A 23,596-nucleotide genomic window follows, 5' to 3' on the forward strand; every position below is an offset into this window, starting at 1 on the left:
CATTGAGATGCTGCCTCCTGGCCCCTTGCCCGCATTCACCCCCAGACTTTCACCTGCCTGCCCTTTCTGCCAATAGCACCTGTCCACCACTCCGGGTCCCCCTGGTGTGCCCAGGTTGGGAGCGGAGGAGTAGTAGGGGAGGGAGCAAGGGTCTCAGATGGGTAGGGATCAGAAAGGGGGAAGAGTAGGGGGAATCAGACACGGGGCTCAGAGGACCTCACTCAGGAGAGGGGCTCAAAGCTAGGGGCTCAGGATAGGAGAAGCTAATTGAAGGAGGAGTCTCAGAGACGGGAGAGGGGCATCAGCAGGTACATCCACCTTGATTTTGACTGTGCTCATGTGGTTGTTGTCTTTGGTCAGAGCGCTGTTCTCACTGGATAACACTTGCTTTTTCACCGGGAAGTCGTGGACAGTGACCGCGACTGCAATGTTGTTTTCCAAGTCATGGGCCTCCAGCAGCACGGTCTCCTCATTCTCCAGCCGCAGGATGTTGGGGGTGATCATGGAGAACCTGCAGGTCGAGTGGAACACGGGATGGAGCTGCCGTTCTAGGGACCAGGGTTCCAACCCTCACCCACATATCACGAAGCCCCCAAATCCTGTGAAGTCAGATCTCCAGGCCTCCAAGTGATTCCACAGCCACGGAATCACTGAACACACCACAGGAACCCAAACCTGTAGACCCCTGCTTCTAGAAACATCCGCCTCCCATTGTAACCCGAGTGCCATGAACCCCCAGCTCATGAAATCATGAGCTCACAGGCAGCCCAAGTCCATTCACATCCCAACCCGCTGACCCCTGCCTCCACAGACACCCACGTGCGCCCTGGATTCTACTAGGACCTGAACCCCACCCCCACCTCACAAGTAGCCCGGTTTGGAGAAGGGTCATGACCACTCACATGGGGTCCCCCGGTGCCAGGGGCAGGGTGGTAAGCAGCAGCAGCAGCAGCAGGCTGGGGCCTGAGGCAGGCCCCATGGTGCAGGGACGGTGGAGGGACAGAGGGACGGAGGAAGCGGACTGGGAGGGAATGAGCAGAGGCTGCTGGAGGCTGCCTTTTATCTGGCTCCCGCCTCCCCCCTGCAACCTCAGCCCAGCCCGCAGCTCCCGTGGCTTCCCCCTTCCTGGAGCTGCCCCAGATTTCTCAATACCATTTCCTAAGTTTTTCAATCCCTGGGGCCAGTGTGTCCGGGGGTAACTAACCCAAGGGCATGTCCTCCAGCAAGATGGACACACCTCCCCCCTGCCAAGGTCTCCCTCAGGGTCAAGGTCAGTTGGCAAACAGGGACCTTTCCCTGTTGCACCTACTTAGCGGTGGAGGAACACTGAGGGCCAGAGAGCTCCCCACCCCAGGTATCTGGGCCTGGCGCCCAGTCAGTTTCTGGCCATGCGTTTGTTAACCAATGCCTTCCTATGGGTTCATGTCTATGCTGGTAGCTGGAGTCCCTCCTCCATGGTGTGGTCAGGCTGGGGGACAAGGTCCAGGACAGAGACTCCTGGCCCTACGGTGTGTCTTCCCAATGGAGAAGAACTCTGCTTTGTGGAGGGTCAGGAAAGACTTCTGAGAGGAGGGACATTTCAGCTGGGCTTTGAAGTATGTGTAGAAGTTTACTCTCCCAGTGAGCATGTATTTTTAAAAATATTTGTTTATTTTTGCATGACAGAGACAGAGCAGGGGGAGGGGCAGAGAGAGACAGAGACACAGAATCTGAAGCTCAGGCTCCAGGCTCTGAGCTGTCAGCACAGAGCCCAATGCAGGGCTTGAACTCACAAATACTAGATCATGACCCGAGCTGAAGTCGGAGGCTTAACTGAACCAACTGAGCCACCCCGGCCCTGCAATGAGCATGTATTTTAATACAGGTGGTACCCTTGTCAGGATGCCTGAGAGACTATAATCGTTAAAAAAAAACTTTCCTCATCAGTGAGGCAATTTCCCATTGCTAGCTTTTTTTTTGTCTTAACGTTACAGTATTATCATTAATATTATTAAAATTATTATTCCATCTGTGTTTAATTTTTTATGAATAGCTAATATCTTCCTATGGTTCAACACCTAAAGGGTCCACGTAGATGTACAGGGAAAAGGCAATTTGCCTCCTGTTCCCGTTCCCAACCATTCAGGTCTCAGATGCCACAGTGAAACCAAATCCCTTGTTTCCTTCCAGAGATATGCATTTTGAATGCTCGCAAGTTTTAAAAACAAATTACCAGTCTTCTCTGCCTGCTATTCTTCCTGGTCTCCCTGGGTTACGCCTTGCCTTTTTCGTAAACAGTATTCCTCAGAGATCGTTTAATATCAGTGCCCAGAGAGCTTCCTTGTTGTTAAAGGCAACTGCCTCCTATTACATTGTGTGAAAGCGACCCGCCTCTTCTGCGTGGACAGACTTCCCTGGACACAGTGAGTGGTCTTGACCTGCATCACTTTCCAGCTCTGACACTTAGAGGTATACTTTGGCACTTGATTAATAGCCACGCTGAGCCTCAGTTTCCCCCGTCAGAGGAGGTTGTAATAGCACTCACGTCACAGTTGTCATTGCCACGAAAGGACATGACCCTGGACCAAGAGCTACTTGCATTAATAATCCTGCAAGATATGGCTGTATTTCCCTCCGTGATTGTATTGATTTACATACTTGCTGGCCTTGCAGGAAATTGCTGGATTTCCCCACTGTCTCACCACGACAGCATGTTGGCAAAGCTTTGCGTTTTTGCCTCAGTGTTATTTGATGTGTGCCTGTTGGATTCCCAGCAAGGTTGTGCATCTGGGGGAAGGGGTGTGTGGAGTCCGGGGCACAGGAGGCAACAGGTATGTGGGTGGGGGATCCTGATCTCCGAAGGCCTGGTTTCCAAAGTCCCAAGGAAGGGGTTAATGGGGAACCCAGCTCTGATTTCCTGTAAACCATGTGCCTTTCCTGGCCTAGGCTCCATGCCTGGAGTTGGGGGAGGTGTGCAGACACAGAACAAACCTGGACCCTGTCTGCCTTGATTGCGTCACCCCTTCTTTGGGAGAGGGAGGGTGCAAGCACCTGCTTACTATCCAGAACTGAGATTCAACTTCTGAAACAGGGGTTGGGGTACCTCCTAGGATCCCCCAAATCTCAATTACTCCCATTTTCCTCCCGCACCCCATTTCCTGGTTGCATTATAGCCCTAAACATTCAGGGTTTCTGCTTTGACTGTCTTGGGAAGGTATTCCTGCTGGCCTGTGCCTCCCAGCAAGGCTTGGTTCTGGCTTTCCCAGAGCCTCAGTTAATCCATCTGAACAATGGGATTGATGATAGTTGCTGCTGTTTTGACAAAGGTGCTGATGCTTCAGATTAAGAGGTCTGCAAAGTGTCCTGGCCCCGACCTCCAGGAAGTGACCAGAGGGGTGAAGGCAGAAGGAGAGGTGGGCCTGGGAGAAGGAAGGGATTCTTGGAAGCTTCATCCTGGGGAATGTGCATTTGTGCCCAGCAGTGTGGGAGAGGGATGGCAGGCAAGAGAAGCCAGAAGGGGAGAGAGAGGAGGAGGCCTGGAGGATGGGATTCCCGTTAGCTGGCGTGCCCTGCCCAACATTCCAGCTATGGAGAGCGGGAGGGCCAGGCTGCCTGGGTTGAGGCTAAGTGGGGTCTCTGGAAGGCACTTAACCCTAACACAGTATTGGCTATGTGTCCCCGATTCCAGTTGAACTGGTGTCCTGAGTTTCGTCTGGCACCCCAGCTGGAGGAAGGAGAAGGGGAAGGAAGGGGGAGGATTTCTGGGTGGGGGGAGCCCAGGCACCCCTCTCCCTCCCACCCCCTTGAGTGCAGTGATTTCCCTGCTGCACCCCCCACCCTCACCCTTGAGTCGGTGCCAGGCCTGGGAACAGCGGGGACTGCCCCTCCCCTCCTGGCCCCCCACTTCCAGGATGGGGTCCTTGCTACACTGCTTTCTGAGATTTTCCCTCCAGGACCCATGGCCTGGGCCCCTCCCCCACCATGCAGCCCAGGCCTCCCCTTCTCCCCCTACTCATTACTCATTAACTGGAAGGTAAACTTGGCCCGGCTGGGTTTGATCTGCCCCATGGCTGCTTCCCCCACTCCCCCTGCACCCCTGACTCAAGCTCAGGAGAGGCCTGAGCATCAGGGACCCCCACCCTGGAGGGTGCAGGGGCAGGCTGGACATTCACAGCCACGAATGTCCCTCTGAGAATTGCGTGACAAGCCAGTGGCATGGGAGAGGCAGAGGCTCAGCCTGGTGCCCCGCACGTGGTGAGGCCTCACTGCACACGGACTGTATGTTTATTGTTTCCAACACCTGCTTCTCTTCCTCACCTTGTTTCGCTGACAGCCCTGCCCGTCCTCCAAGCCTTCCCCCATCGTCCTCCCTCTCCCCTGCACTCACTGTCCCAGTCCATCTGTCTGTTGTCCGCACCCCTGTGGTCTGTGGCCTCCCTGCTGCAGAATCACTCCTTTCAACTCATCTACTCTACGGCAACGGGGGACTTTGTGTAAAAACACAGCTTTGTGACCCTGCAAAATTATGGTGTAGAATACGTGAATGCACGCTAGTGAGTTGGTCTCCATGAGACTCAGACACAGCACTTTATATCGTGAAACTTGTTTCTTCTGCATCCCTGGTTTGCAGACCAAGAGACTGAGCGCTTTGAACACCTGCCCAAGATCCTCTAGGTGGGAGGAGCTGGGATTTGAACCCAGGCAGCCGGGGTCCAGACTTCAGCTCCTAAGCTGTAGGAGTCTCTGACTGCTGTTGTAATAAATGACCACGCACTTGGTGGCTTAAAATAATACCTGTGTATTCTCTTACAGGGCTGGAGGGCTGAAGTCTGAAATCAAGGTGTGGGCAGGGCTGTGTTCCTTAGGGAGGCTCCAACGGGGGGAACTGGGAATCCACTTCCTGCCCTTTTGGGCTTCTAGAGCCCATTGCACCCCTTGGCTCAGGGGGCCAGCTAAACCTCACAGCACATCCCTTATACGTGTTTCCTTGTGGCTCTCCTTGTCTGACTGGGACCCTGATGCCTCCCTCTCATAAGGACCCTGGTGATGACATTGGGTCATCCAGGATCACCTCCCATCTCAGCGCCTTTAGCTCAATCATATGTGCAAATTGCCCTTTGCCGCATCATGTGACATCCTCGCAGGTTCTGGGGATCGGGACGGGGACTTCTTTGGGAGCCTGGATTCTGCGCACCCCTGCACGCACATGGAGTAAAGCACCGACTTCGATGGTCACGTCCTTCCCTGCTGTAACCTTCTTGGCTCCCACGGGCATTAGCACGAAGTCCAACTGTTGTCTTGAGGCTTCTGCCAGCTGCTCCCCCACCCTCCCTGCCCCCCTCTCGGCCTCAGCCAGCCCTGCAGGGGGACTGGCAGGCTATTCTGGGCTTCTCCGCTTGCTCACATAACTTGCTCAGTCTGCAATGCCTCCTCACTTCCTTGTCTCGCTGGGCTATTTATTCATCTGGGCCCCGTTATACTTGTTTCTGTTTGCAGGAAGACTTTACCCCTTCCCGATTCTCTACCCGTCATCCCATGCCTGTGGCCCCCACTGAGAATTGTCTGCTGAGCTCCAAAAGGGGCTGTGGGCACTCTGGCTGAAAGGGGGTTTGGGACAGGGGAGACAATGACATCTCTGGAGCTGCCCACGTGGGTGCACAGGTGCAGTGCTAATCTGAAGTCCCTCTTCAAGGTTCAGGGCAGCCCACGAAAGGTTAACCTGTGCTGAGCCACTTACACCATTATCACATGTGTGATACTCAGTGGCCTCACGGAGACCTCAGTTTACATGTTAGGACACAGAGGCGAAACCACCTACCCGGGGGCACACAACAAAGGGCGCGGAGGGTTGGGGGAGGCCGGAGGTTTGGTCGCAGGGAGTCTAGGTGCCGAAGGGCAGTGTGGTCCGTGGTAAAGTGCAGCTCTGAAACCAGACTGCTAGTGTTTTGAGCCCCGAGTCTCTCAACTCATCAGCTGTGTGACCCTGGGCAAGCTACTTAGCCTGTCTGTGTCTCACAGACTTAATAGGAGTCAGGGTCAATGGAAGCCTTCGAAGAGGGTGTGGCGTTCAGCGTTAGCCACAATTAGACACTTCAGTGCCCACTACTTGTGGGCCTACCAACCAGCAAGTTTTCCTCACCTCCAGCCTCTATACACGCTGTCCCTCCCCTGGGCCTGCCGTCCTTTCCCTACTTCTCTGATCACCTCCCCCCAGCTTCCCAGGCTGGGTCAGGGCCCTGTGATGGTCTCATCCTTATCCCTGCCTGGCCCCTTCCCCCAACCGTGAGCCCCTTGAGGGTCGAGCCTGGGTCACTGCTCTGTCCTCAGCACCGGGTTCAGGGCCTGACGTGTAGCAGTTGCTCGAATGACATTTACTGAATGTGGAGGGCAACGGAGACTGAAACCTCCCCCACCCCCCATGAATACAGGTTTCTCAACTGTAAGCACAACCTCCGTGTTAGACCTCAACACCCAGAAAAGCAAGAAACCAGGCTAGCAAAACAGATCGGTCATTATTGCGCAACTGCAAGCGGCAGATGGCTCCAGGGCGGGGACAGGATTGCCCAATACTTGGGGGAGGAGGGGGGGCTCTCTTCTGAATGGGCTCTGGGGACTCAAGGCTCAGGGAGCTAGGCGCAGCATGCGCCCCGGGCGCCCTCCTCCTCCTGCTCCTGGCGCTTTGGGAGCCCGCAGGAGTGAGGAATGTGTGTGTGGAGCGGGTGGGAGCAGGCGGGGGACGGAGGGCTGGTCCCAGATGCCGGGATGATCACAACAGCTCCCGCCCGCTGGCCGTTTTGTTGACTTTGGACAGGCCTTCCCGGAACCCAGAATTGGTCATTCTAGAGGCAGATAACCAGGAGGCGGCTCAGGAGTTGAGGGGGACCAGGCCCCTCCCCCGATGGCCGTCAAATCCACTCCTAGAGCTCCCCGGCCCCGCCCCCCGAGCGCTGGCCCCGCCCACCCTGCCTCCGGGACTCCTGTGCCCGCGCCCCCCACCAGCCCCTGAGGCCCAGGGCTCACAGTTGCTCCATTTGCACGTCCTCCTCGTCCTCCTGGGGCAGCTGCAGGTATGGGTTGTTGCCTGCAGGCTGGAACTTGTAGCCAGTGAGCACGAAGAAGGCCAGAGTGGAGCCCTCTACCAAGAGCTGCAGGGCAAGGGCAGGAGGAGTGTCAGGCACGCCCCCTGCACCCCCGCCCCCAAAGCTGTCTGGCCCACCCTCCCATCTGCCTATGGCCCCCGTGTCCACCTGGTACAGCCACTGCCACTGGAAGGGCACGGCCACCCGCAGCAGGATGGCGATGATCCTCGTGAAATAGATGTAACAGATGATCTGCCGGGACAGAGACAGAGGGCAGGGCGTTGGGGCTGAGTGATGGCTGGCTGATGGCAGACGGAGGGGTTAGAGTGGGTATGCCAATGGGCTGGTTGTAACCCCCGGAAAAAACAATCCCCCCGAAGACCACAAAACTCCGCCGAGTGAGAATGGGGCTCCTACCATGACATAGTAATGCCGAAACAGCTTCAGCTTGGCCAGGTTCACTGCCACTGAGGGTGTACACAGAGAGGGGGGTTAGGGGAAGGAGGCTGGGGGCATGGGGAAAGGGAGAGGTGTGGAGGAGGTCTGGGGACTGGAAGAACATCTTGGGGAGGGGCCAAGGGGCAGGAAACCTGGAGGGGGATGTTTGGGCTGGGGAGTGCTGGACGGGAAGCAAGGTAGAGAGGCAGGAAGGCAGTGGCGGCAGGGAGGGAAGGGACATCCAGGGATCAGAAAGAGGGTCCTGGAGCGGGACAGGGGCTGGGGGCCCAGGAGGTCCTGGGACCAGGGCCTCACCCTTTCCATCAGTGCCCGATGCATCCTGGAGATGCCGGATAGACCTGGAATGGGGCAGGGGACACAGGAAGCTGTCAGCACTACCTCTGGCCATGTTTGTGGTGGCCTGGGGGGGTGGGGGGAGGGGTCCTCAGCCTCCAGCGGGGGTCACGTGTCAGATCCTCACCAGACCACAGGGAAGAGAATGGCGCCACAGCAGATGAGGTCCACCAGGAAGAGGGTCTCCTTCCAGAGCCTGTAGTCGCTGGCGCCCTCCTCACGGGACTCAATGACGATGTAGGCCACGTTGGCCAGGACCTGGGGGCGGTGTAGGCTGGGTAGGTGTGCCCCAAGGGCCAAGGTGTGCCTGGTCCCATCCCCACCCACCGGCCTGGGGCCTCCTGTGCACCTGCAGGGGAATCACGATCCCAAAGATTTTCTTTTCCTTGTCTGACAGGACGTACTTGACAAAGGCCCAGCCAGAGCCGATCAAGGCGATGGTGATGAAGAGGAGAGCGCCCTTCAGCCTGGGGAGCGTGTGTGGTAAGAGGGGGCGCCCGACCCTCCCCAGCCCACCCCCCAACCTGCCGCAGAGAAGGGCACTCACAGGTGTGTGATGTAGTGCATGACAGCGAGGCCTTCGAGGGGGTGACCCTGGCTGTTGATGAAGTAATAGTTGATCTGGAGGTGGACGGATGGACAGTCAGACAGACGGACGGATGGGTGGGTGGACAGTGACAACTGGGAGGCTAGCGATGGCTTAGGAACATGGACGATCACTGTTGCATGGTGGTCAGAAAGTGGACAGAGCTGACAGTTATGACCAGGATGGCAGGTGGACTCAGAAATGGCTGTGACAACATAGGGGTGGACGGCTGGGATGACGGATGGGCAGTCACAGCCGTGACAAAGGCAGGGAAGTCACAGCTGGATGGATGGACAATGAGATAGTGAGACAATCAGTCAGGGGGAGAGTCAGAGCTGGGCCAGTGGACAGTCACAGCCGGACAGAAGGACAGGCAGACAGCTGGGCTGGGTGGACAGCTGGAGGCCACAGTGCAAAAATGGCTGGACATGTGGACAGTAGGACAAATGAACTCCCAAGCCCAGGGTCTGCAGAGATTTGGGGAGTGGGCTGCTTGGGCTTCTTCCTGGACCCAGAGACCCCAGCCCACCCCCTTCTGCTCTGGGCCCAAGCTCTCACACTGTGGAAAAGGAGGGAGATGCTCTTGGTGAAAGCCAGGGCTGCCATCAGCCAATGGATCTTGAAGACGTTGTACCTGGTGGGGGGTGGGGAAGGTCACGGACAGAAGGAGGTGGAGGGCATTAGTTAGGGGCAGGGATGGGAGGGTATGAAGAGAGGAGGTGGCGGACCCCTCCCCCCAACCAGGCATTACGTGTTCCTGCAGAGAAGGGACACCCAGAAGATGCCAGCAGCCAGGAAGCAGGCAGACATGACCATATACAGCTTGAAAAGGGGAATTTCTGACGCTGACAGGAAGCCCTCAGGGTTCTTCTCCCGGATCATGACCTGGGGAGGGGGCAGCGGTGGGGATGGCATACCAGCTCTGGACGTGCAGAGCCACGAGTGTGAGTCTCACTCTCCCACTCTCAAGCTCCCCCTCTCCGTGCCTCGGTCTTCCCATCTCCCAGGTGGGTACATCGGTCTACCGGTCCACAGCATGGCCTCAGGGAGGATGTGGCAAAGCCGCCCTGCGTCTGCTCACCGTGATGTCAAACGGCTGCTCCTGGCCCGGCCTGGAGTTGTAACAGTTGTGGAAATTGAGGTTGTACTGGCCTTCCTCCGCCTGAGAGCCGATCACGACGTGGAACTGGGGGGTGGGGGGCAGACAGGGGGAGTGGAGGCCTCAGCCTGGGAGTCCCCACTCTGGGAGGAGGTGGGGCCACAGGCGCTCACAGACACTCACGCTGAAGTTGTAGGAGTTGTTGAGATGCCCGAGACCCAGGATCAGTTCCTTGTCCTTCCCACTGGGGCCCTGAGGGGACAGAGTGCTGCATGGAGCATTAGCTGGCTCCCGGCCTGGGTCACCACATGCCCCTGAAGAGACCTTCCCCGAACCTGCTGATCTCCCTGGGACACTGTGGGTTTCGACTTGGCCTTGTCAAGCGTAGTGGTGGCCCCTGTAGGGGACAAGTGAATGAGTTGAGAGATGGATGGACAAATGGACAGCAGAAAAACGGGAGGCGGCCCAGAACAGCCCTAGCCATCTACACTCTCCCCGCTCACATGGCCAGCCTCACTCACCGCTGTCCACCTTAGGGGTGACTGTGTGCACTGAATTTGAGGGCCCTGGTTCAGAAGGTGCTTCGGGGAGGAGCCCAGGAGAGATGAACAGCTTCTTCTGCTCTCCATACTTCCTCACCTGGACCCTGGGGTGAGGGTGGGGACCGTGAGGGTGAGGCTGAAGGCTTGGGTCATGTGCATGACCTGTGCAGAGGAACTCAATGGCCCCTTGGGCCCTTGGGATCTCCTTTCTGAGGGCAGCACCAGGCTGAATCAGCGGTCACACAATTCCAGCACTGGCCACCACCCATCAGGACGACTGCCACATCTATGAACTGCCTGCACCCGTGACTGTCACTTCCCGTGACAGTGACTTACTCGTTCTACTTCAGCGCATTGTTTTAAATGAAAATGTGTCTATAGACAGGCTACATGGTGTTGTGGGACTCTGGTGCCAGGCTGCCTGGGTCCACATCCCAGTTCTTGGGCCTCAGTTTCCTCTTCTTTAGAATGGGGATAATAATAGTATAAAGAATCGATGAGTTCACACCTGTAAAAGCTCGCAGGATGCTGCCTGGCACACAGGAAGCATTCAACAAGCATGAACTATTGCTGTCAATTCTCACAACACTCCTCTGTGTCCGTGTCTTCTGCCCTGAGACCCCAACACTCTCTGGGTACCCTGCCCCTCTCCCTCCTTCCCGTAACCAGAAGGCTGGAAGGCAAAATTGAAAAGCACGTGGCTTTCTTCCTAAGAGCACGGAGGTTCTTTCCGGCTGGCTCCTCACTGTACCTGATCAGCTCACGTGGGTATCACACCCAGGGAAACACAAATGACGGAGCCCCTGGCCCATCAACTTACCGCAGATCCTTGGTGTTGATGAGGAAGAGAACCAGGAGGTTGCTACTGTTTTTCCAGAGAGGACAGTCGTGGGGGTCCCGGGTCTGGGGGGTGGGTAAGAGGGCACCTTGGTTACCAACTCCCACTAACCCACCCCCACCCTGCCTCCTCCCCGTGTACCCCGCAAGGGAGGGTCACTTCTTGCTCCCCTCTCTGGGAAAGAATGAGGGCCTCTGGGCTCCAGATGTAAAGGACAGACATCCCAGGCCCTCCTCACCCCCTCCCTACCTCCCCCTCCACTCACTGAGTAGGATCGAACACTGCCAGATCGAACCCGAGTCAGACTGAACCCCACCTGGCAGGTGGAAAGAAAAAGGGACAAAATGAGGGATTGCGCAGAGACCTCGCCAAGGCACCTCTTTTAGTAGCAATAGGAATGTAACCTCAAATTTACTGAACACCTACTATGTACTAGGTCCCACATTCACTCATGGAATTTTCCAACACACCATCCTGCCCCTGGCTTCTCATACTCTTAACTCCTAACCATCTCGAGCCACTCTACGTGGATGTCACTTCCCTAGGGAGACTCTCGCTGGTCCTCTGGACCTAGCCCATCCTGTTTTCACCCAATTAAAATGTTGATGTAATAATGCCCTCCCTCCACCAACCCAAGCTCAGGGTCTAGCATACATGGCACGAGATTTTGTTTTTCCCATGTTACAGATGGAGCCTCAGAGGGGCCAATGCACTTGCCCAAGATCACACAGATGAGGGGCAGAGCTACAAACTGAGGACAGGGGGCTTGGAAACTTGTGCTCTTCGCCCTGCTCCAGCAAACTCCTCAAAGCCCCTCACCAGTGGGGCCTTCTCTTCTGTCTCCTGGAGGCCCAGACGCAGGAGGCTCAGGTCCACCTCCAAGGAGCCATTGGTGTAGAAGCCGAAGCTATTCAGCTGGATGTCTGCTCGCTTCTCCCCCTGCCGGAGACCAAGGAGGAAGAGGCAGCGGCAGCTCAGACTTCTTTCCAACTCAGCCCCACGGCTCTGGCGCGAGGTCCCCCTAAGAGCTCGGCCCCCTCCTGGTACCCCTAGATTGAGGACAGGTCCAAAGAGTAATGGGAGAGGCTGAGAGGGCCTTCCCGGAGGCCATGTCCCCAGACCAATCCCCCGGGGAGGAACAGGGTAGCCCCACATCCTCCAGCCACCATTCTGAGAGTCCAGCAAAAGAAAGCGTGGGGCATTTGCAAGTCTCCGCACTTGGTGAACACCACCCCAAGAGCAGAGTTATTTATCTTGGTGCGCCGAGCTCTGACCTCCCAGTTTGTAGATTCCAAATGAGTCCCCAAGATCCCAGTGAGTGCCCAGAGAACCCAATCCTAGAAACCCCAGGGACTCCCCTGGGCGGCGCCAAAGGTGCCAGCGCCCCCCAGAGCAATCTCAAGAATTTAGAGGACTAAGGGGCGGGCGGGAGGGGGTGGGGTGTTCCCTGGAGCTGAAGACCCACCCCCCCAACGGGCGGGGCACAGTCCTAACACTGCCAGCCAGGCTGCGCCACCAGAGGACTGAAGGGACTCCTCGGACGAGACCACTCCGGGCCTGGAGGCGGGGGGCGCCGGACCGCTCCATCCCACGTAAGACGAGGGGGAGGTAGGACGAGACCACTCCAAACCAGGGGCTTCTTCGAGACAACACTGCGTCCCCCGCCCCAGTCCGCCGCGCGGCGGGACTCACCGTCAGCGCCAGTCGGTGGATGCGCCCAGAACAGCCACCCAAGAGCAGAAGCAGAAGTAGCAGCTGCCCCCACTCCGGGGGGCTCAGGCGGGCAAGCCCCCTCCTCTCACTCACTGCCATCTCTAGAGCCACCACCTCCCCTGATACCGCCTCCGACGCCCCCACCGCCAACGGGTGAGCCAATCGCCGCACCGTGAGGGCCGACCTTCCGGCATTTCCAGCCCGCCCAGCCAATCAGCGACTCTTTCCTAGAAAATCCGCATCCCCACCCCCGCACGACACCAAACGGACAACACCGGCTCCGAATGGGGTGCTGATAATGCTTAACCCCACCTCCGCTCTCACCAATCATTAGAAAGATAGTCCCGATGTAATTTGACAAACAGTCCACCTAACCAATTGTGATGGATCTGATATCCCGCCCTTGAAGCGGAACTCCTTCATCCACGCCCAACTGAAGGTCTGTCCAGGACTACATTACCCAGAATGCAGTGAGAGCAGACAGCGCAACAGGGCATTCAATAAACTACATATCCCAATATCCCCAAGGACGGACTTCCCCTTTTCACCCCGGGGAAGTGGCTCCTAGCCAGAGCACAGATTTTTGGTAAACACACGCATCTGCCGAGGCCTGTCCGGTTCTAATCTTCCTGATCCTAGGAGGCCTAAACCTAGCCCCAGGCTAAATCTTGGCCCTAGGATGACCTATGACCCTGGGCTGAATCCCAGCCTTAGGCGGAGCCTCCCTCCCTCGAGCGAGGCAACTAGAAGCCCATGCACAGATGCCAGGCTGAACTTGTCAATGGACTGAACACCAACCCTCGGCTGAGTCCCCCTACCTGCAGCTGAGCCCCGACATCAGCCTGAAACCCAGACTTCCCCACTCCCTTCTGACCCTCAACCTACACTGAGCCTTAATCTCTGGTTGAGCCCTCCACTTGGAGCACTGACCCCAGACTAGGCCTGACCTCTGGACCCTAGTTTGAGTCCCAGACCCCCTACTGGGTTGCTGACCCCTCGGCAAAGCTTCTGACCCCAGTCTGAGATCCCATCCCAACTGTGGTGCCGACCTGGAATGAATCCCAATTCCAATTTGAATTTGAGACTCTAATACCAGGCTGAGCCACTGATTCATCTGGTCCCCCAGCCCCTGGAGCACAGCCCACTTCGCAGCTTGAGGTTTTCTAGCTCAGAAGCCACCAGCAGGTGGGGCCAGGTCCCCACAGGGCCATCTGTGCCAGTGTGGGCTCCTGGGGCTATCCTCCTGGGCTCCCCGGTGTGTGTACTGGGAATCTGGGAGCTTAGAGCCTAACTTGTGCCTGGGGGCTCTGGGGCGTCTGTCACCTCTGTAGACACTAAGCACCAAAGGCTGGAGACAGGAGGCTGGGAGCTGCAGGATTCTCTCTCCTTTCATCCCAGTGCCTTAAAGAGATTAATGAGGTGCGAACAGACTTTTATGAAAGAGGTGACAGACTTCCAGCCCCCAGGGCCCGAGTTTCTGGAGGGAGAGGTGGAGTCGGAACCAGGGTCAGTACAGACTAGGAAGCCTGATTGGGTCTTAATGGATGCGACTGGAAAATGGGTAGGTGGAAGCGCGAACTGGATGAGGGCCGAGGAAAGACCTGGGCCCGGTGCCCCAAGGACGGCCCGTCCTCAGTTTCCCGGCGCAGACTTCGGGAGGAGGGGGAAGGCAGGATGCGGTGGGGGCGCTAATGGACCGGGCCTTGGCGGAGACGCGTTCTGGGCCGGATCGAAGTCCTCCCATCCGCCCTGTGGCCGGAGAGAACCAGACCATTAGTGGGACGAGCAGAGATGTCTGGAGCCCGGCCGGCCCACAAGAGCGGGGTGACCTCAGGTTCTTCCACAGAAGGGGTGGGGGAAGGACCTGTCGGGTTGGGGTTTTAATGTCTTGGCCCTTTAAGGAATGGTTGGTTGAAGGAAAAGAGAAAAGTAAGAACAGCCCCAGGCAGGGCAGGGGTGGAGAGGATAAGAGGGGCCGGATTTGGAAAACGGGTGGGGGTCCTTTAAGGGGTCGGCCCAGTGGCATCGGGTGGCAACTTTCCTTTAAGAAGGGGCGGGGGCGTCCGTTGGGCCCCGCCTCCTTGGGGGTCCCGCCTTCAGGGCGCAGTTCAGGGGCTCCGCGCAGATGGGGGCGTGGCAGGGCCCGCGGGGGCGGGGCCGAGCCTGGAGTGGGCGGGCCCTGGCGGGCGGGGCCGGGCGCGCCGCCCCGAGCTGAGTCTCCCGGCGGCGGGCGGCGGGGACCGGGCGCGGCGGCGGCTTCGGCGGGAGCAGCATGGATTGGGGCACCGAGTTGTGGGTGAGTCCGATCGGCCCTGCCCCACGTTCCTCCCTTTCTGGAGTCCAGACCCCCTCCCTCTTTGCTCCTGCAACACCTTAGCGGGGGCTCGGAGCTCTCCCCTTCAGCGACCCCTGGAGTCCCAGCTTTCCGCCCTCTCTCGGAGTTTCCCAGGGCGTTTCTGGACGCCCGGGGCGGAGGGCGACCGTGCAGGAGGGGAGTGAGGAAACTGAGCGCGGGGTTCGGAATGAGGAGGGCAGAAGTCCTAGGACAAGGCCGGGGCGGCCGGGCGAGGTCACCTATTTTGAGCACCCTGGCTGGGCCGGCGGCTTATCTTACGGCCCCTGGGTCCCTGCCCGCCGCCCGCCTGTCCCGCTCGGGCGGGGGAGGGGACCCTCTGGCCACTTTCAACCCCACGTGGGACCTAGAAGTTCTGACCGCCCTTCCGGCGCCGCCAATCAACACCTAGGGGCTTGGGACCCTCTGGGGAGGGAGGGGGCTAAGAGGCCGAGCCTCGCCTCGCAGTCCCCTCCCCCAACCTGCCCCAGGCACAGGGAGGGGCTGCCCCCAGGCCACCTCTAATCTCTACTCTGGAAGCCCCAGAAATTCCCCCGTATCCTAACCCATACCTCTGACCCCCCCTTTTTATGGGGGCGGTGGCATCCCTGGGTTCCTGGGTGCAGCGGGATAGCTAGATTCCTTCCCCCACAACTCGGTGTGGCGTTTCTTTTGGAGGTGCAGTGGACTCAGTGGGGGAGACGGACTCATATATCGGGAGGGTACCCCGGGAAGCTTGGCGAACCGGGGAACGTGGGGCCTGTCCCCTGGACATTCTTGGGCCCCCCAAGCTGCAGGGAACCCTGCCCCTCTGGCCTGACTCACGCCGGGCCGGCCGGATTTTCCGGAATCTTGTAGGGGGGGGGGGATTAGGGGAGCCAGGGCAGGGGGGAGTGGCTCTGCCCCATTCCACACCCCTCTTGGCGGTCAGGCGACGGGGACCCTGTAGTCCGGCTGGGGCCCCGCCCCTGTTCCCTGGTCCTTCCCGGGAAGGGGAGGGGGTTCCCGCCGGTTTCCTGCCTCCCCCCCCCCCCCCCCCCCCGCGCCGCGCCGGGGCGGGGCCGGGAAGCCACTCCTTCTCCGAGCCCAGAGCCTGCAGGCCTCTCCCGCGCCTGGTCGGCCGGCAGTGGGGTCCCAATGTCTCGTTCCGGATCCCCACACCTCCGTGCAGGATCAGTTTGAGGTGCTCGAGCGGCACACGCAGTGGGGGTTGGACCTGTTGGACAGATTTGTGAAGTTCGTGAAAGAGCGGACCGAGGTGGAGCAGGCTTATGCAAAGCAACTGAGGTGAGACCTTACGGTGGACCCGCCCTGGGGCTTGGGGCAGCTGTTGGAGGGCCAGGGGCTCAGCCTTTCTGCCTCCCTCCGTTAGGAGCCTGGTGAAAAAATACCTGCCCAAGAGGCCTGCCAAAGATGACCCGGAATCCAAGTAAGGACGGAGAGGGATTGCAGGGCTAGATTTGGGGGGCCCCCCGGGGGTGTGGGTCTCACTTCCTCTCCCTCACTAGGCTACCCCAAGCAAGTCCCTTACTTCTTGCTTCAGATCCCACCTAGAGGGATGGGCATGGTTGCAACATCCAGATTACCTGTGTCAGAATCCTAAATCCACTCTTTTCTAGCCCACCTGCTTTGGGCAACTGACTCAAGTTTTCCATTTTATTCTCCTATTAAGTGAGAGAGAGGCTCTAACAGTTACTAAATGAGTGAGTCTGGGCAGTTGACTTCTGTTTTATGCCTCTGTTCTCCTCACCTGTGACATGGGGATGATGATGGTGACCTTGTAGGGCGCATGCGAAGATTAACTGAGATAATGCATTGAAACGGTGTCTAGGCAATAGTAAGTGTCATAGGAGCATTTCGCTTTACCCCAGGTCCCCAGTTCCAGAATCCAAAAAGCTCCAGAAATCAAGATTGTGTGGGCAACTTGTCTGGCAGCAACCTCTAAACTGACTTGATGTTGATCACGTCCTTGGTCTTTATCCCACTTAGCATGAATATTAATGCCTCTGGCTGCAAAAATACTGTGTTTGATGCTGCTCTGACCCCACTGGGGTGATGCATAAAAGACATCAGCATTATATCCCCCTTCTAAACCTGAACAATTCTGAGTTCCAACACGTATCCCACTGAAGGGTTTGGGGTAAGGGATACGGACCAGAATTTAAGGTTGCTTACAGGAGGAATGTGTTGGGGCTTTTTTTCCCTTTTCTATATGGAGGTGGGTCCGGGGGGGGACCTGACTTTGGCTCGCTGCCCCCTCCCATCCTGCCCCAGGTTCAGCCAGCAACAGTCCTTCGTGCAGATTCTCCAGGAGGTGAATGACTTTGCGGGCCAGCGGGAGCTGGTGGCCGAGAACCTCAGCGTCCGCGTGTGTCTTGAGCTGGCCAAGTATTCACAGGAGATGAAACACGAGAGGAAGATGGTGAGCGATTTCCCCCTCCCTGGGTCTTCTCAGGGGCCGCTTACTGCAACCTAGGTGAGCCTAACAAGTTCTGTTGGCACAGCACTTTCAGGAAGGCCGTCGGGCCCAGCAGCAGCTGGAAAGTGGCTTCAAACAGCTGGAGAATGTGAGTCTGTGGGTGTGGAGAAGGGTGGCTCTGTCCCTGAGGGCCAGGGGAGGGTTACTGATCCGTGGAGCTGTCCGCGTTGTCTGGCCTGCAGCCCCTCTCCCCTGGGGGCTTCTGCCGTGCCCCTTATCCCCCGTTTGCTGGGTCACTTTTCCACCAGTCCCTGAAACCTTGCTGTCTCAACCTACTACCTCCTTCTGGTTCTGGCCCCCAACACAGAGTAAGCGCAAATTTGAGCGTGACTGTCGAGAGGCTGAAAAGGCAGCCCAGACTGCTGAGCGACTCGATCAGGATATCAATGCCACCAAGGCTGATGTGGAGAAGGTACTTGCAGGGTCTGGGATGGGCTTGATGAGGGGAGATGGGGGCGGGAGGCAGAGGCGGGGGGGGGGTGGGGGGGGGGTCGTGTCTGGCCGGGATGCGGCCAGGACCTGGCAGCAACTTCTACCTCCATGCTCCTCAGGCCAAGCAACAAGCCCACCTTCGAAGTCACATGGCAGAAGAAAGCAAAAATGAGTACGCAGCCCAACTACAGCGCTTCAACCGCGACCAGGCCCACTTCTATTTTTCCCAGATGCCCCAGATATTCGACGTGAGTGTTCCAGGCCCCCAGCCCCATCCTCCTGAAAACCCCCCCAGAGTGAATCGACTCTTACACACGTGTCGGAACCTCAGCAGCAATGTCCCGATCTCTCAGCTGAAAAGCGGTTAGAAAAACAACCAGTGTCCGCGAGCTCTGTCTTTACTCAAGCTGTTCTTTCTGCCAGGGACGTCTTCCTTTTCCTTTTGGAACGCTCTGTCCGTTCTTCTAAGCTCCAGCTCTAACCTGCCCTCTGAAAGGTCTCGCATTTCCCCTCTTCTTCTTTAGCCTTCTGGTTTGTCCCAACCCTGGGACTGGCTGTGTCTGTGCGAGGTCTGCTTTTTGAGCACGGTCACCCACTTTGAGAAGCCTTTCCTGACTCCCCTGGCAAGGCAGGAGCTCCTCAAAGTCCTCTCTGAAATCTCCCCTGTCCCATGTCTCCTCCCATGACCACCCTGGGGTGGGGTCTGTTTGATTCTGTGTCTCCCCCACCAGACGGCTCGGGGCTGGGCCAGGGTGGAGCCCCATCACGTTTGTGAGCTGGATCACTGCTGCTGGCCCCTCGTTAGTGCCCCTGTCTCTGTCCCCGCAGAAGCTTCAGGACATGGATGAGCGTCGGGCCACCCACCTGGGGGCTGGGTATGGGCTCCTGTCAGAGGCCGAGCTGCAGGTGGTACCCATCATTGCCAAGTGTCTAGAGGGCATGAAGGTGGCTGCGGATGCCGTAGACGCCAAGAATGTGGGTGTCTGGTCCCGGGCGAGGGGGCTGACAGGTGGGCAGTAGGAGGACCCCAAAGGCTTAGCATCTCCTCTTGCCCCTGACTGCCCCCCCCGCCCCCCACCACCCCCCACAGGACTCCCAGGTCCTAATTGAGCTGCACAAGTCAGGCTTTGCCCGCCCGGGTGACGTGGAATTCGAAGACTTCAGCCAGCCCATGAACCGCGTGCCCTCAGACAGCAGCCTGGGCACCCCCTCTGATGGACGGCCTGAGCTCCGAGGCCCGGGCCGTAGCCGTGCCAAGCGCTGGCCCTTCAGCAAGAAGAACAAGGTGGGGGCCGGGGCCCTTGGGATGGGGAATGTGAGTAGGGACAGGGGGGCCCCCACTGAGTCAGCCCCAGCCGCCAGGACGCTGAGTCCCAGGCAGGAATTTTCCTCTTGGCTGCTGGCCCGGGCTGGAGGGAAGGGAGGCGGCCGGGTGATTGGCCTGGGAGTCCCCCAAGGCTGAGTGGGGTGCAGGGAGGGGGCCTGTGGTGTCTGTGTGCTGCTTCTCAGGATGCTAGGAGAAGACCTGCTTCTGGGGTTCAGGGCTGGATGAGGGCTCGGGATGCTGGCCCTGGGGACTCCCCTGGAGTCTCTCCATCCTGCCAATGTGACTCCAGGCCTGTGACCCTCAGCCTGTTTTTTCTTGGGGTTTTTGGCTTTTAATATCAAGCACATACCTGTTTTATAACTTAGACACCCCCCACCACGATTATATCTTCAGACACCGTCCCCCGGCCCCACGGTTATATCTCATGACCCCTGTTTTATATTTTTGATCCGTCTTGACATATACTTTGATACCCCTTTTCAATTTGTACATGAGACTCTCCCAGCTGAAACCCCACCTGTAACCCTTCTGATCCATCGTGACTTCTATCCTTCTCTTAGCTTGCCTTTGACCTCTGTGGCCACGTACCTGTCTGAGACCTTGATTCCTGCATGTATCTCCCTCTACCTTCTAGACTGTGAGCCCAGAAAGCTGGGTGCACGGAAACCTGGGCCTCCCTGCCTCCCACCCCCCGGCCCCATTCTTAGGTACTGGATATGGGACTCAACGGTGGTGCAACATAGGGGGTTAGGGAGGGGTCCAGCCTTCTGGCTCACAGTCTAATGTCCTCCCCACCACATCCCAGATTTTTATGTTGCTCTTTGCATGCATTTTCTGTGTGTGATTGTGCATCTTGAGTTCTGGTTTTCTTACCGTTTTTGTTTTTTTTTTTTCTTTTCTTTTCTCCATTTTGTTTTTTCTCTTTTCTTTATTACGTCCATTGTCCATCCTCGTTCTCTACATCCTCCCACCCCTCCTGACCCAATCCCCTCCCCTGCCCCCGCCGGTAGCCACGCCCTCCACCCTTCTCCCCCCTGGGGGGCCCCCTGCCCTCGGCATTGCCTAATGGACCCCCATCCCCCCGCTCCGGCCTCGACCCCTTGGCCATACTGAGTGAGATCAGTAAGTCGGTCAAACCGCGGCTAGCATCCTTCCGCAGCCTTCGAGGCAGCCGTGGGGTAAGTGAGGCCTCGGGGGAGGAGGAGGAGGGGGCGGCCCCAGCCCGCCCAGCAGCTGGGTGGCGGGACCCTGGGCTCGCTTCCTGCCGCCGGCTGGGCCCGCTCCTCCGGTTTCCAGACCCGGACCTGCTTTGCTCTGTGCATGGCCTTGCCCCCCAAGAACCTTGGGTGGGGAGGAAGGTGGACTTGGTGTGTCTTAGCAATGTAGAAGAGCCTGGAAGCTTAGCATTCCTGATCCCAAACGCAGTGTCTTCCTACCTTGCAGACAGTGGTGACAGAGGATTTCAGCCACTTGCCCCCAGAGCAGCAAAGAAAGCGACTTCAGCAACAGCTTGAAGAACGGAGCCGTGAACTACAAAAGGAGCTTGACCAGAGGTAAGGTTGGGGGCAGGCAGGCAATGACCGAAATACAGTAATAAGTGAACTGTACCGGAGTGGTGTTCGAAGATCTTGCCAGTAAACCCCAGGCCTCAGTGGTTTTATAGGTGATTCCTACCACACTGAAAAGGAAAGCGTTACTTCCCCTCTTAAGTCACTCCAGCAAACAGAAAAAGTGAAAGCTGCCAGCTCCTTTAGGAGGCTGGTGGAATCCATTCCCATATCGGTTAGCAAGAATTCAAGGAATTGAAATTTCACTTATGATCTTACATGCAGAATCCCAGCCAAACAAATCCAATGATGTATTTTAAAAATGACGTATCATGTGATGGCGATGATTGCACACAGCGTGGATGTAATTTAATGCAACGGAACTGGACTGGATGCTTCAAAATGGTTCCAATGGGGAATTTTGTGTTCTGTGTATTTTACCATAATGGAAAAAAAAATTTTTTTTTTTAAAGTGTTATTAAAGAGAGAGAGAGAAACTACGTGCGAGTTCACGAGCAGGGAAGGGGCGGAGAAAATTCCAAGCAGGCTCCAGGCTGTCAGCGCAGAGCCCAACGTGGGGCGTGAGATCATGACCGGAGCCGAAGTAGGACGCTTAGCCAGCTGAGCCACCCAGGCGCCCAAAAAAACGACCTTCTTAAAAGACGAGTCATAATCAATTGGGTGTTATCCCAGTAATGCAAAGATGGTTCAATATGAAAACGTCTATTAGTCTCATTTACTACATTAATTGGCTAAAAGAAAAAAAACCATATGGTTATCTATTTAATACTTCAGACGCTTAAAATATTAACAATAGAAAATCTGCCAGATTGAAAAAAAGAAAATCTTTGCTCACTTCTTCCAAGCAAAAGGTTTTTTTCCCAGCCCCCTTACATAATAGGAATGACGTTTGCCACTGTGGACAGGCAGCCAAATTCTGTTTTGCCGTTTGCACAGAACCTCTTGTACAAAAACTTTTATTGGTGTAAGGTTCCATATGGAACTTTGTCGTCCCTGGGTTTTTATGGTATAGGGGTTAAGGGGGCAGCTTTGGAGCCAAGACAGACCGGCCTTGAATTCCAGCTGGCCCACCTCTCTGTGCCTCAGTTTTCTCATCTGTAACATGGATCCCGTTATTAGGACGGGGAAGAAGTTGAAACCAGGATTGCCATACTCCAGAGCTCTATGCTTGTTACTACTATTGCCTGTATATATAGTCCTGGAGGAAACAGGGACCGGAGGGAGGCTAATGATAATGATAGCATGTACAGAGCGCTTACCCTATGCCATACACCGTCTCAAACCCTTTGCGTAGATCCACTGGAATTCCCACGTTTTCCTGAGACTGAGCAGAGGCAGGACCCTGATTAGGGCTTGTTTAGGGCTATTATTTCAGATGCCTGGAACGGCGCCTGGTATGTGATAGGTACTCAGTATGTATTTGGATAAATAAAGGCACTGTTATAGTCTTGAGCTCCCATGAGCTGTATGTATCGTCATCCCCAATGTTCCAGATTTGCATCCTGAGACAGAGGTTCAGTAACTTAGTCCAGACTCGTTAGGATATGTGCCCAGACTGGGATTCAAACCCAGGCAGTGAAGCACTAACGTTTGAGATTTAACCACTGTCTTGTCTTGCTATTTGTTCCTTGAAGCAAAGCACGTGTTTTGTTTTTGGTTTGTTTTTTTTTTTTTTTTTGCTTGTTGAGTCCCATGGGACTGTTGTTTCCGATCTGTCTGTGTCATCCTAGAGAAGCCCTGAAGAAAATGAAGGATGTATATGAGAAGACACCCCAGATGGGGGACCCTGCCAGCTTGGAGCCCCGGATCACGGAAACCCTGAACAACATCGAGCGGCTCAAATTGGAAGTGCAGAAGTATGAGGTCAGGGAAGACCCTGGGGAGGGGTGGGGGCCAGCGGGCCTGGCTGAGTCACTTCCTGGGGGGGGGGGGGGGGGACAGGGAGGTGTTGGTGGGAGGGGGGGTGCTCCAGCTGTGTCTCATCACAGCCTTGGGTGTGCATGGGTGATCTCAGGGAACCTCCAGGCCCAGAGTGGGCCGACCCTGGAGGAGCCCTGCCCTGGGATTGACTTCGTGGCTCCCTCCTCTCAGGCTTGGCTGGCAGAGGCAGAGAGCCGAGTCCTGAGCAATCGGGGAGACAGTTTGGGCCGCCACACCCGGCCTCCAGACCCCCCAGCCAGCGCCCCACCAGACAGCAGCAACAGCAACAACAGATCACAGGATAACAAGGAGAGGTGAGCGGGGGGGGGACAGAGTGGGTCTGCCCCCAGGATCCAGGAGGCCCATCCTTACCTGCTTCCCTGTCCCCAACCAGCTCTGAAGAGCCCCTCTCAGAGGAGGGTCAGGATGCCCCCATCTACACGGAATTTGATGAGGATTTTGAGGAGGAACCAGCATCCCCCATAGGTCACTGTGTGGCCATCTACCACTTTGAAGGTGAGGACAGCTTGTGTGTCGCAGTTGATGGGGTGGGTTGGGCAGGGGGTGGTGTTTTTGGCTCGGTTCTGTTTCAAAGCACGTGAAGCACATCCGAGCCCACTGCTACTCCATGACAGGGTCCAGTGAGGGCACCATCTCCATGGCCGAGGGTGAAGACCTCAGTCTCATGGAGGAGGACAAAGGCGACGGCTGGACCCGGGTCAGGCGGAAACAGGGAGGTGAGGGCTACGTGCCCACCTCCTACCTCCGCGTCACGCTCAACTGAACCCTGCCACAGGCGGGAAGAAGGGGGCTGTTGGCTGCTGCTTCTGGGCCACGGGGCGCCCCAGGACCTACGCACTTTATTTCTGCCCCCGTGGCTTCAGCTGAGACCCGTGTAACCTGCTGCCCC

General features: G+C 57.0%; 3 protein-coding genes across 6 annotated transcripts in view; 1 reads left to right on the plus strand and 2 right to left on the minus strand.

Annotated features, from left to right (window-relative positions):
• LOC132674756 (complement C3-like) overlaps window positions 1-1,042 on the minus strand; it is a 38,176-nt gene extending 37,134 nt beyond the window's left edge. Inside the window, exons 1-2 of one of the 2 annotated variants that reach the window (XM_078443492.2) lie at window positions 903-1,041; window positions 319-511 (exon numbers count right to left, since the gene is read on the minus strand). In XM_078443492.2, coding sequence (XP_078299618.2) covers window positions 319-511; window positions 903-979 — 270 coding nt within the window. In that variant the 5' untranslated portion in view covers window positions 980-1,041. Of the gene's footprint in view, window positions 1-318; window positions 512-902 lie in introns of both variants that reach the window. The other variant, XM_081791465.1, reaches the window with a different exon arrangement.
• Window positions 1,043-6,634: 5,592 nt separating this feature from the next.
• On the minus strand, window positions 6,635-12,771 carry GPR108 (G protein-coupled receptor 108). 2 transcript variants are annotated; one of them, XM_060630008.3, is made up of 18 exons: window positions 12,608-12,771; window positions 11,735-11,854; window positions 11,181-11,231; window positions 10,898-10,980; window positions 10,057-10,181; window positions 9,871-9,932; window positions 9,719-9,787; window positions 9,518-9,622; window positions 9,188-9,321; window positions 8,995-9,070; window positions 8,398-8,471; window positions 8,200-8,317; window positions 7,978-8,108; window positions 7,812-7,855; window positions 7,476-7,525; window positions 7,227-7,310; window positions 7,000-7,124; window positions 6,635-6,818 (listed from the first exon to the last, which is right to left on the minus strand). In XM_060630008.3, exons 1-18 carry the CDS (start codon window positions 12,725-12,727, stop codon window positions 6,746-6,748), a joined length of 1,644 nt encoding a protein of 547 aa, XP_060485991.1. In that variant the 5' UTR covers window positions 12,728-12,771; the 3' UTR covers window positions 6,635-6,745. The 2 variants fall into 2 exon arrangements, with proteins under 2 accessions (XP_060485991.1, XP_060485992.1); XM_060630009.3 differs by lacking the exons at window positions 11,735-11,854; window positions 12,608-12,771 and having other exon boundaries at window positions 9,719-9,803; window positions 11,181-11,210.
• A 2,021-nt stretch (window positions 12,772-14,792) lies between these two features.
• On the plus strand, window positions 14,793-23,583 carry TRIP10 (thyroid hormone receptor interactor 10). 2 transcript variants are annotated; one of them, XM_078443488.2, is made up of 15 exons: window positions 14,793-14,924; window positions 16,132-16,247; window positions 16,333-16,389; window positions 17,235-17,382; window positions 17,465-17,527; window positions 17,747-17,851; window positions 17,991-18,119; window positions 18,700-18,846; window positions 18,962-19,156; window positions 20,209-20,376; window positions 20,642-20,751; window positions 22,497-22,629; window positions 22,858-23,000; window positions 23,081-23,202; window positions 23,322-23,583. In XM_078443488.2, exons 1-15 carry the CDS (start codon window positions 14,901-14,903, stop codon window positions 23,468-23,470), a joined length of 1,809 nt encoding a protein of 602 aa, XP_078299614.1. In that variant the 5' UTR covers window positions 14,793-14,900; the 3' UTR covers window positions 23,471-23,583. The 2 variants fall into 2 exon arrangements, with proteins under 2 accessions (XP_078299614.1, XP_078299615.1); XM_078443489.2 differs by lacking the exon at window positions 20,209-20,376.
• The last annotated feature ends 13 nt before the right edge of the window (window positions 23,584-23,596 follow it).

Source organism: Panthera onca, chromosome A2 (assembly GCF_046562875.1).
Source record: "Panthera onca isolate mPanOnc1 chromosome A2, mPanOnc1 haplotype 2, whole genome shotgun sequence".
In the NCBI taxonomy this organism is placed as follows: domain Eukaryota; kingdom Metazoa; phylum Chordata; class Mammalia; order Carnivora; family Felidae; genus Panthera; species Panthera onca.

What these genes read in the sequence shown, in the direction of transcription:
- TRIP10 (XM_078443488.2), top strand. Translation starts at nt 14,901, where the DNA reads ATGGATTGGGGCACCGAGTTGTGG. An exon ending in AGATGCCCCAGATATTCGAC is followed by an intron (nt 18,120 to 18,699) that starts GTGAGTGTTCCA and finishes CTGTCCCCGCAG; the next exon opens with AAGCTTCAGGACATGGATGA. An exon ending in CAAAAGGAGCTTGACCAGAG is followed by an intron (nt 20,752 to 22,496) that starts GTAAGGTTGGGG and finishes GTGTCATCCTAG; the next exon opens with AGAAGCCCTGAAGAAAATGA.
- GPR108 (XM_060630008.3), bottom strand. Translation starts at nt 12,727, where the DNA reads ATGGCAGTGAGTGAGAGGAGGGGGCTTGCCCGCCTGAGCCCCCCGGAG. An exon ending in CAGAAGAGAAGGCCCCACTG is followed by an intron (nt 11,232 to 11,734) that starts GTGAGGGGCTTT and finishes TCCACCTGCCAG; the next exon opens with GTGGGGTTCAGTCTGACTCG. An exon ending in TCTCCCTCCTTTTCCACAGT is followed by an intron (nt 8,472 to 8,994) that starts GTGAGAGCTTGG and finishes GTCCACCTCCAG; the next exon opens with ATCAACTATTACTTCATCAA.